Source organism: Bombina bombina, chromosome 3 (genome assembly GCF_027579735.1).
Source record: "Bombina bombina isolate aBomBom1 chromosome 3, aBomBom1.pri, whole genome shotgun sequence".
NCBI classification, from domain to species: domain Eukaryota; kingdom Metazoa; phylum Chordata; class Amphibia; order Anura; family Bombinatoridae; genus Bombina; species Bombina bombina.
The window spans coordinates 6,016,902-6,029,713 of NC_069501.1; the positions used below are offsets into that span (position 1 = coordinate 6,016,902).

The window sequence follows — 12,812 nt, forward strand, 5'->3', positions numbered from 1 at the left end:
TTTACCATTATTAGGAAGTTATGTACGGCACAGCACGTGTTATCACAGGGAGATGAGGGGATTTACCATTATTAGGAAGTTATGTACGGCACAGCACGTGTTATCACAGGGAGATGAGGGGATTTACCATTATTAGGAAGTTATGTACGGCACAGCACGTGTTATCACAGGAGATGAGGGGATTTACCATTATTAGGAAGTTATGTACGGCACAGCACGTGTTATCACAGGGAGATGAGGGGATTTACCATTATTAGGAAGTTATGTACGGCACAGCACGTGTTATCACAGGGAGATGAGGGGATTTACCATTATTAGGAAGTTATGTACGGCACAGCACGTGTTATCACAGGGAGATGAGGGGATTTACCATTATTAGGAAGTTATGTACGGCACAGCACGTGTTATCACAGGGAGATGAGGGGATTTACCATTATTAGGAAGTTATGTACGGCACAGCACGTGTTATCACAGGGAGATGAGGGGATTTACCATTATTAGGAAGTTATGTACGGCACAGCACGTGTTATCACAGGGAGATGAGGGATTTACCATTATTAGGAAGTTATGTACGGCACAGCACGTGTTATCACAGGGAGATGAGGGGATTTACCATTATTAGGAAGTTATGTACGGCACAGCACGTGTTATCACAGGGAGATGAGGGGATTTACCATTATTAGTAAGTTATGTACGGCACAGCACGTGTTATCACAGGGAGATGAGGGGATTTACCATTATTAGGAAGTTATGTACGGCACAGCACGTGTTATCACAGGGAGATGAGGGGATTTACCATTATTAGAAGTTATGTACGGCACAGCACGTGTTATCACAGGGAGATGAGGGGATTTACCATTATTAGGAAGTTATGTACGGCACAGCACGTGTTATCACAGGAGATGAGGGGATTTACCATTATTAGAAGTTATGTACGGCACAGCACGTGTTATCACAGGGAGATGAGGGGATTTACCATTATTAGGAAGTTATGTACGGCACAGCACGTGTTATCACAGGGAGATGAGGGGATTTACCATTATTAGAAGTTATGTACGGCACAGCACGTGTTATCACAGGGAGATGAGGGGATTTACCATTATTAGGAAGTTATGTACGGCACAGCACGTGTTATCACAGGGAGATGAGGGGATTTACCATTATTAGGAAGTTATGTACGGCACAGCACGTGTTATCACAGGGAGATGAGGGGATTTACCATTATTAGGAAGTTATGTACGGCACAGCACGTGTTATCACAGGGAGATGAGGGGATTTACCATTATTAGGAAGTTATGTACGGCACAGCACGTGTTATCACAGGGAGATGAGGGGATTTACCATTATTAGGAAGTTATGTACGGCACAGCACGTGTTATCACAGGAGATGAGGGGATTTACCATTATAAGAAGTTATGTACGGCACAGCACGTGTTATCACAGGGAGATGAGGGGATTTACCATTATTAAGAAGTTATGTACGGCACAGCACGTGTTATCACAGGAGATGAGGGGATTTACCATTATTAGGAAGTTATGTACGGCACAGCACGTGTTATCACAGGAGATGAGGGGATTTACCATTATTAGGAAGTTATGTACGGCACAGCACGTGTTATCACAGGGAGATGAGGGGCTTTACCATTATTAGGAAGTTATGTACGGCACAGCACGTGTTATCACAGGGAGATGAGGGGCTTTACCATTATTAGGAAGTTAGTTTAGGGTCAGCCAGAATACTGAGCGCTCGCTGTCTTGTCTGCTCACCGCACCTCATCACACTGAGATCTGCAGTCTGTTTTATAGCTGGTGCAGTTAGCACCACCAAATACCAAGGTCATTATATTTAGTGCACCCAAAACTTTTCCAGGACAACAGATTTTACACTCATCTTTAGTACACTGAACTTTACTCAGTTATTTAAATAATAATTCATTACAGTAGGGAAGTGAATGGCCATTTGGAGCTTGGAAACCTCCATACAAGGTCAAGTGACGTTCTGTGACCTCCATTGTGACACACTGGAAAGTCACTTATAATAGGGTTGGGTGACTTCCTGTACAATGTTGCAAGGTCAGGTGATGTAAAATTTAAGGTCAGGTGATTCCGTTTGTGAGGTCACAAAAGGTCACGAGCTTAGAGTCGTCATCTTGAGAGGTTTTTGCTGGTTAACGGCCCAGTTACAGTTGGGAATCTCAGAGGTTCTGCGTCTTAACCTATAAAGATAAAATAGAGACTTGGTCAGTCAGGTACTCAGCAAGCATCAGGCACACACAAATCTGGGACAAGGTGGTGCTATCACAGTGTGGCACTGGCAGTTTTAGCAGCAAGAGACACAATCTGGAATATTAGTAACATAATCCATGTGAAACGCTGGCACCTACAAATCAATATCACAAGAAGTAGCGGCTGTATAACAGGTGAATATTGTTTTATACACCAGACTTCACCAGGTGCTTTGGCAACGTTACGGACAGTATTTTTCTTGCCGTGTGCAGGTGCATGGTGTGAAGTTATGTACAAACAAAAACAAGTGGCGTTGTCTCAGCTGCACAAATCTGCACCTCATCACACCACAAGTGTTTGGTGAGTGTCAATATAAGTGCAGCACACAGTAAATCAATAGCACCAATCTGAGAACCCTGCAACAACATATGACTAGTGTAGAAGGCAGGAATATCACATATATCTAAAATCTTATTCTCCCTGAACCTTAATACTGTAAATAGCAAGTTACACATGTTTTCATACAGTTGGTAAGAGTCCATGATCCATTACTCCTGGGAATTACCTTTCCTGAACACTAGGAGGAGTCAAAGATTCCCAAAACCCGAGAGCCCTATAAAACCCCTCCCACCTTTTATGGTAACTAGTCTTGTCTTTGCCTCCGCTGGAGTTAGGTGAAGAATGAAGGTGTTCCTGATGTTTGTAAGAGGGGCCTCAGAGTGAGTGCAGCTGTTTGACAGCGGGATGTGTTGGGATAATTGGGAAGCAACATTATTACAACCATATTTAGAGTTTGTCACAAGCCAGCTGCGAGTGTCACAGGCACATATACTTTGCCTCCTCCTGTTGGGACGTCGGTATACTCCTGTTTAATTTCCACTGCTATGTTACAGCACTGGTTATGTCACTACAGGATTATATACTATTATGTTACAGCGCTGGTTATGTCACTACAGGATTATATACTGTTATGTTACAGCACTGGTTATGTCACTACAGGATTATATACTGTTATGTTACAGCGTTGGTTATGGCTTTCTACTGGATTATATTCTGTTTTCCAGTAGTTGGGTGCCTATGAATAAGTACCATGTTTTGTTTTATTTATATAAGCCTTCAAGGTTATAAGATATTAGTCCTTAGTATACTGTGTAGTCTAGGGACTGTTTTTGTATTTATTAGTTACGACTCCTTTTTACTTATATTCTTTTTTTTAAAATTTTACTCACGCTTTCCTTATCATCACGTTAACCCGAGTTGGTTAGGGTTTGCGCTCATCAGACTATTCATTTTCTGCATGTGCGGTAGTTGGGTATAGCACACGTTAACCGTTTGAGTTAGTGTGTGTGTGTAGGGGTTGTTGCAAGCATATTATTTTGGCTCGTTTTTATAGTGCGTGCCGGGTGCGCATTCCTACCTTAGTCTTTGAGCGCACTAAGTTTACATTTTCCCTGTGCATTAACTTTTTAATTTTTTTGTTTTTCATATATATTTTAAATTATATACAAATTCTTTATATGGGGAATATAGCTTAGTATTTGATTTTCAATTACTTTGGAACCTTCTGTGCTTTTTAGAAGCTATTTTATCTTCACATTGTGTATACCGTTAACAGACTGTTGTGTTGCTTTCAGCTTGGCTTGCAAAAAAGAGCTCATCAGGATCTTGTACGCGCATCTACATCAGCTGGCGCCAATGGTCCCCTCATTTAAGTGTAAAACGGTCAGTCTATGATTTTAATTGTGTATTTATTGTTGTGCTTATTCCTAGTCCAGCTAATTCAGTTTCAGAGGATGAGTTATGATGGGTATATATATTATATATATTATGTTATATGGGTAATTTGAATCTCACATATTAAGCATATTGAGGGTAACGTTAAATCTTGTATCAAATATTTATAATGCAGTACACAGTATTCTATAGCAGCATTCCACAAGTTTCTTTTGTATACGTTGTAACATATGGTTCTAATATAAGATCATCTCTACAAATGCTTATATGGGCATATTCTGTTCCTATACCTTATTTCCTGCGGGCCCCTTATGTGAAGCTATCTACGTTTTCTATATATTTCCTGTGACCTCTTGCATGACGTATCATTTACTATATATTCTTTGTTCAATTTGTGAATAAAGGAAATTAGTGAGAGAGACTTTGTGCCTGTGTCATTCTTGCTAATTTCCTAGGGCTCTGAAGAGAACGTGTGCTGCACCCTTATCAGCCAGAGCTAAGAAACAAACAAAATTACCCTACAAGCTGGTGTCAGAAGTGGGATGGAACAAAGGATCTCGTAAGGTAAGTTGAACAAAGTCTTTTTTATTCTGACCTTTTTCTCCTTACCACGGAATCCTTAAAAGTTCCACCCACATGGGAATAGTTGGGAAATATATATGTGAATCTTTGGTAGATTCTAACTATTGTCTAAAAAAAGGAATAGTAGATTTCTTTGGTAGAAATCAGGTTAAATATATATATATGAATCTTTGGTAGATTCTAATTAAATCTTTGGTAGATTGAAAACAAAAAGGGAATAATAAATTTCTTTGGTAGAAATCAGGTTATATAAAGTCAGGCTGAAGGGTTAAACCACACATTCTCTTGCTGCTTGCTTTTGAAATATGCTGTATGGCTAACATTGCTTTAAAGTTATAAGATAAATACTGCATTGTTTATATGAATTCTTATGCTGCTTGCTTTTTAAATATGCTGTATGGCAAAATACTGTTTATTGTATAAAGTTTTAAAGTGAATGTAAACTCACCTATAGTCGTTAATACAATATTGTCAAACAATTGAAAATAGGGGGACTTTAATTCATGGTTTTTAAAAATGATATAAATCAAGATTAAAAATTAACTTTTTTTCTTTATTTTCATGCCGCGCTTCCTCTGCCCGCCATATAGTGCCTCTGAATGTAAAAGATTGACAGCAACTATTTCGAATAAGCTTTTGCCCCACGGGGCGTTCAGCGCCTTTTTACATATGTCATGCGCCTCTTCTGCGCATGCGTTAGTCCATTATCTCCCTTGTAGAAGTGATGCTCGTTCACACAGTGAATAACCAGGGTTTTAACGCATGTGCAGACTAAGTATTTCTGATTTCTGCGCATGCGTTAGAGCCCAGTTTTCTTACGGCTTCTGTATGTGAGCTTATGTTCTAACGCATGCGCAGACAAAGTAAAGCTGGATTACACGCATGCGCATAAAGATTAGCTCCACGGGTGCGTGCTTCACAGTGATGTACAAAGCGAGGAGGGCCACTCTAACATCACCCTGTAAATAACACGGAAGTGCCGGGTGGGCGGAGGAAGATCAAAATACAAACAAATTAGTTATGCAAATATTTAATAAATACTATTTTTTTTTTTTAAACCTAGCAGTTTAAAAACACATGTGTTAAAGAATTATTAGGAGACTTCAGCTATACAAAAATTGACATTCACTTTAAGGAAGTAAAAAACTGCTTATTGTATAAAGTATTAAGAAAGTAAACTGTTGCTAATATGTATTGCTGTTTCTGAATGTTAGTAAAACGCTACATGTTTTCTGGTGAAGGGTGACCTTTGACCTAGAGATAATTAAAGCCAGAGACTACTGAAAGAATCAGCATAGTGATATTGTTTTTTTCTTCTTTCCCTTGTTGTAAACTCAAGTATTTAAGCACAATAACTGGTAACGGAGTACAGCCATTCTAGTTAATGTGTTTTTTTGCAAAAAGATTCAATAATTAATTGCTCAAAGGTAAAGGTATTGCATTTTTTTATTTTTATTATTTTTTACTATTTATTTATTTATTTTTGTATTGTATTATATTTGGTTGTAAAGTTTTAAATGATAAGTTAGGAGTTGAGAATGGGCAAATCCCAGTCTAAACAATTTCCATCACCTAGACCAGGAGAAACATGTAAAGATTATGTGGGAATGGTGTCGCCCGATGGGTTTATGTATATTATTCCATGGATTCAGAATATGGCAGATTGGACAGAAGCTATCAGAAGCTCTGATCCATTCCCCAGAGAGGGGGATAATGATACATTTCATATGAATATGGTGAAAGGGTTGTGTCTAGGTGATGAAGAGGCATTTCCATAGTATAAAGGTGACCCAGGGTGGGATTTGAATTATATGAAAAAGGGTGGGGAAAATTGGCTGACTGTTGCTCCTTACTGGCAATATATTGATATAGATGGGAATAAAAAGAAGGGTAAAAGTGGGAAGCAAAGACAGACAGCATATTCACCCCCCCCCCCCGCCCCATATAATGCCCCTCACCTACCTTTGCCATCATATAACAGACTATATCCTAGCCTCCCATCCCCTAGTGTCATAGATCTAGAGACCATTGCTATTGCCTCTGCTCAGGTACCCCAGGAATGGACCTTGCCAGGACCTTCTGTAACTCCCCGATACCAGGTCACTAAACCCCCAATTATGCCCAAACCCCTGATTAAGTTTGAACCAGTAACACCTTCCTACCCCCCTATAATAAAATAACCCCACAATATAGAAGAGAGAATGAAAAAGTAGAAGGGGAGGAGGCAGCTGAACCAGAAGCTAGTATGCCATTTCTTACTATGGGAGACCAATTAATTATTAAAACTTTGTCCCCGGGTGAATTAAGGGAAATTACCAAGGGAGCCCCAAACCCCTGTCAACATCCATCAGCTTGTATTATATATTTAAAAAGAATGTTACAAGGACAAAACATGACACAGACAGACATAAGAATTATCATTGATGCAATTCTAGATTATGACCCTGAATCAGGTTGGGAGTGGGGTAATGTAAAGAGTATTAGTAAATTGAGTCGTGATCCAACAATTAAATATGCCCTAAACACACGTGAGGGACTTGACAAAATGTGGACAGAATTAAGTATAGAAATGCATAGAATATGGAAGGATAATCAAAGTATGTCAATTGCACTAGCGTGTAAACAGAATACAAAGGAAACAGTAGTAGAATTTGTTAAGTGTTTTTATAAATGCTGGAAGGAAGAGGCTGGAATGGAATCAGGAGATGCAATGGGCTCTCTGAAGGTCCAGACTTGCATTAGTAATATGCAACCTCAGCTTTCTTTGTTGGTGGAACAACTTGTCTCTGATTGGCCGGAGTTGACTCCAGCAGAATTCTTGAAAAGAATTCATGAAAAAGAAGGGGCAGGTTGTTTTGACATCAGGAAATTAGAGGGAAAAAATGCTGCTTTTTATCAAAAGCAGAGTTTACAACATTGTGATCCATTCCAGGGAAAGGGATAATACAGGGAGTAATAGAATGTATGTGAGAGGTAGAGGGAGAGCTAGAGGAAGAGCTAGAGGGAATTATACTTTAAACAGAACACATTGTTTTAATTGTGGGGAACAGGGACATTGGAAAAATGAATGCCCAAAACCCCCTAATAATTCTGGCCCCCCTTACAATCCCGACAGTATAACAGACAGCCTTACATAGCCCCTGCACCCATGGAAGCACCCAAACAAAACATACAATATCCATAGAGGTGCCAAGAAGGTAGCACTCCAATTTTTCCAGTGGTGTCAACAAGTTATCATGAGCAACCCTACTTAGTCCTAGAAGTGGAGGGAGTACCCCTACCATTTCTAGTAGACACAGGAGCTACATGCTCTGCCTTATGCTCAGATATGTATGATGGCCTTACTGGAAAATCTGAACCTTCTTTAGGGATTAATGGAGTGCTGACTCAGACTCGCATCACACCGCCACTTGAAGTTAGGGTACCCTGTACTGGCCAACACCTTTTACACCCATTTCTTATTATAACTGGGTGTCCCCTTAACCTTTTGGGTCTTGATTTTATGGGTCCCCTTGGAGTGAAAGTAGTTGTCACTAGACAGGGTGGGTTAGACGTGAGTCTAGGGTCCACTAACCTGTGTTTTTATAATGACATATTGACAGATGTCCCATCCTCTGTATGGGCATCTTCAAAACTTGACGTTTGTTTAGTTCAGTGTACCCCATATAAAGCCAGATTAAAACCTAATACTACTCCAGTGCTTATTAAACAATATCCATTGTCTAGAGCAGTGGTTCTCAACCAATGTGACCTCAAGGCCCGGTAAATTTTAGCTGGACATGTCCAGGGCCCGGTAGTTTTATTATTTATTTATTTATTTAGTAAGCAGCAGGGATTTGCCCTAACAGTAACTAAGCAGTTCAGTGTGGGTTTAGTGGGGGCCCTGGAGTGTGGGGGTCCTGCCGAGGGTCTGTCGCTGTGAGGGTCATGGAGTGTGAGGTCTGGCCCTGGAGGTTGGGGGCCCTTTCTTTGGCCATTAATGTTGGGGGTCCTGGCTCTGGACGTTGGGGTAAGGGCAGGGAGGCTACCATGTTCATTTGCATAAATTTGAATACATTTGGGTCAGTGTGAGACAGTTTTCCTGGGGCCTTGATTGGTCTCAGTCGGCCCCTTGTGTGCAGTGGGGTAAGAGTGTGCAGTGGGGGCATGACAGGTCAGGGCCCACCAGCAGGGCTATCACGGCCCGGTACTGGGCCACGGCCCAGCTGTTGAGAAACCTGGGTCTAGAGAAAAGAAACAAGGGATAAGACCCATGATAGAGGAATTCCTTAAACAAGGAATCCTCCGTCCAGTAGTTTCTCCCTATTTCAACAAATAGTTTTCCCGGCTGCTTTTGCTTGTTTGTACTTTGCTTCTCCCCTGCCCAATTTTTCTATGAATGTTGTGGGCATTCCGTGGGGCTTGCAAAGTTGCGCTGCTAGCCTAAACCTGCCTGCCTATCTGTGCTCACTGCTCAGTGACGTGTGGAGCAGTGGAGTCACTCACTGCTGTGCTGTCTCTCTAAACTGGAAAATCGTGAGGGGGATGCCTGGCACCTGACCGCATGACTGACACTGTCTCTAAAGTGAAGGAGCCACGTATGATGCCCACCAGACCTTTACGGTTACGGTACACTAAATGCACACTGAACAGGTAGGAGGGCGGGCGGTGGTCTGGGGGTGGGCAGAGTGCAGAGGTGATTGGCCATAAGAAGCGGTAGACACGCGGCCCGGGGCATCATTTGATGCTCTGCTGAGCCAGGGAGCAGCTCTAGGCATGAGCTTTATAATTAATGCAGTTCAGTTTACATATTTTGTATGTGTGTGTCTGAGTTTTTGTGTGTGTGTGTCTCAGTGTTTTTGTGTGTGTGTTTTTGTGTGTGTGTCTGAGTGTGTTTCCGAGTGTTTGTGTGTGCATCTGTGTGTCTGAGTGTTTGTATGTGTGTGTGCCTGTGTTTTTGTGTGTTTCTGCTTTCTGGGGGGGGGTGACACCATAACTTACCGCACCGGGTGACACCAACCCTAGTGACGCCACTGCACGATTTTGGTGTGATATGGAAACAACGTGGTTTTGTTTCAGCAGATGGCAAGACCATCTCTCATACAGACCTGATTAATGACCTTTTAGAGGCCATACAACTCCCAAAGGACATAGCGATCATACACTGCCGTGCACATACACACAAGTCTGACCCTATTTCCTTGAGTAATGCGCTTGCAGATAAAATTGCTAAAGAGGCTGCTTATGTTTCTCATACACCTGGATCCACCATCCGTATGTATGCTGTTTTAGCCCCACCTTCATGTCCTACAGACCATATGCTTCTTGAACTCCAGGGACATGCCACTCCTAGTGACATATCTTTCTGGACTACTAATGGGTTAACTTTAGATGAGAATGGTTTGTTTTCTAAAGAGGGGAAGGTGGGCATACCGGTAAGCAGTGCACCACTCTTTATAGCACAAGCCCATGGTGTTGGACACCTAGGTATAAAACCAACAACTAACTTGTTGAAGCAATCTTTCTACATTAGAGGTTTAGGTGATCATTGCAAGGCATATATTAATAGATGTGTATATTGCTTACAGACCAATGCAACCATCCCCAATAAAGCCCAGCATGATCACTTACCCCCACCTACAGCCCCATTCACACATCTACAAATTGATTTTACACATATTCCAAAAACTGGCACTAAACAATTATATCTGCTTGTAATAGTTGACCAATTTTCTAAGTGGCTCGAAGCCTTTGTTACCCAGAGGGAAGATGAAAAAACAGTCGCTAAAATTTTAGCCACTGAAATAATTCCCAGATTTGGTTGTCCGCTTCAGATTAATTCTGATAACGGTCCAGCATTCATTAGTAAAATCACACATGAGTTAGTAGAATGGTTACAGATTAATTCTGATAACGGTCCAGCATTCATTAGTAAAATCACACATGAGTTAGTAGAATGGTTACAGATTAATTCTGATAACGGTCCAGCATTCATTAGTAAAATCACACATGAGTTAGTAGAATGGTTACAGATTAATTCTGATAATGATCCAGCATTCATTAGTAAAATCACACATGAGTTAGTAGAATGGTTACAGATTAATTCTGATAACGGTCCAGCATTCATTAGTAAAATCACACATGAGTTAGTAGAATGGTTACAGATTAATTCTGATAATGATCCAGCATTCATTAGTAAAATCACACATGAGTTAGTAGAATGGTTACAGATTAATTCTGATAATGATCCAGCATTCATTAGTAAAATCACACATGAGTTAGTAGAATGGTTACAGATTAATTCTGATAACGATCCAGCATTCATTAGTAAAATCACACATGAGTTAGTAGAATGGTTACAGATTAATTCTGATAACGGTCCAGCATTCATTAGTAAAATCACACATGAGTTAGTAGAATGGTTACAGATTAATTCTGATAACGATCCAGCATTCATTAGTAAAATCACACATGAGTTAGTAGAATGGTTACAGATTAATTCTGATAATGATCCAGCATTCATTAGTAAAATCACACATGAGTTAGTAGAATGGTTACAGATTAATTCTGATAATGATCCAGCATTCATTAGTAAAATCACACATGAGTTAGTAGAATGGTTACAGATTAATTCTGATAATGATCCAGCATTCATTAGTAAAATCACACATGAGTTAGTAGAATGGTTACAGATTAATTCTGATAATGATCCAGCATTCATTAGTAAAATCACACATGAGTTAGTAGAATGGTTACAGATTAATTCTGATAATGATCCAGCATTCATTAGTAAAATCACACATGAGTTAGTAGAATGGTTACAGATTAATTCTGATAACGGTCCAGCATTCATTAGTAAAATCACACATGAGTTAGTAGAATACTTACAGATTAATTCTGATAACGATCCAGCATTCATTAGTAAAATCACACATGAGTTAGTAGAATGGTTACAGATTAATTCTGATAACGATCCAGCATTCATTAGTAAAATCACACATGAGTTAGTAGAATGGTTACAGATTAATTCTGATAATGATCCAGCATTCATTAGTAAAATCACACATGAGTTAGTAGAATGGTTACAGATTAATTCTGATAACGGTCCAGCATTCATTAGTAAAATCACACATGAGTTAGTAGAATGGTTACAGATTAATTCTGATAACGATCCAGCATTCATTAGTAAAATCACACATGAGTTAGTAGAATGGTTACAGATTAATTCTGATAACGGTCCAGCATTCATTAGTAAAATCACACATGAGTTAGTAGAATGGTTACAGATTAATTCTGATAACGGTCCAGCATTCACTAGTAAAATCACACATGAGTTAGTAGAATGGTTACAGATTAATTCTGATAACGGTCCAGCATTCATTAGTAAAATCACACATGAGTTAGTAGAATGGTTACAGATTAATTCTGATAACGGTCCAGCATTCATTAGTAAAATCACACATGAGTTAGTAGAATGGTTACAGATTAATTCTGATAACGATCCAGCATTCATTAGTAAAATCACACATGAGTTAGTAGAATGGTTACAGATTAATTCTGATAACGATCCAGCATTCATTAGTAAAATCACACATGAGTTAGTAGAATGGTTACAGATTAATTCTGATAACGATCCAGCATTCATTAGTAAAATCACACATGAGTTAGTAGAATGGTTACAGATTAATTCTGATAACGATCCAGCATTCATTAGTAAAATCACACATGAGTTAGTAGAATGGTTACAGATTAATTCTGATAATGATCCAGCATTCATTAGTAAAATCACACATGAGTTAGTAGAATGGTTACAGATTAATTCTGATAATGATCCAGCATTCATTAGTAAAATCACACATGAGTTAGTAGAATGGTTACAGATTAATTCTGATAATGATCCAGCATTCATTAGTAAAATCACACATGAGTTAGTAGAATGGTTACAGATTAATTCTGATAATGGTCCAGCATTCATTAGTAAAATCACACATGAGTTAGTAGAATGGTTACAGATTAATTCTGATAATGGTCCAGCATTCATTAGTAAAATCACACATGAGTTAGTAGAATGGTTACAGATTAATTCTGATAACGATCCAGCATTCATTAGTAAAATCACACATGAGTTAGTAGAATGGTTACAGATTAATTCTGATAACGGTCCAGCATTCATTAGTAAAATCACACATGAGTTAGTAGAATGGTTACAGATTAATTCTGATAACGGTCCAGCATTCACTAGTAAAATCACACATGAGTTAGTAGAATGGTTACAGATTAATTCTGATAAC

The 12,812-nt window shown here is 39.5% G+C and overlaps 1 protein-coding gene across 1 annotated transcript in view; it reads right to left on the reverse strand.

The window, feature by feature from the left end:
• Positions 1–1,862: 1,862 nt before the first annotated feature.
• LOC128652775 (high affinity cGMP-specific 3',5'-cyclic phosphodiesterase 9A-like) overlaps positions 1,863–12,812 on the reverse strand; it is a 432,847-nt gene continuing 421,897 nt past the window's right edge. The window contains exon 12 of the mRNA XM_053705705.1: positions 1,863–2,216. Coding sequence (XP_053561680.1) covers positions 2,196–2,216 — 21 coding nt within the window. The 3' untranslated portion in view covers positions 1,863–2,195. The remainder of the gene's footprint in view (positions 2,217–12,812) is intronic.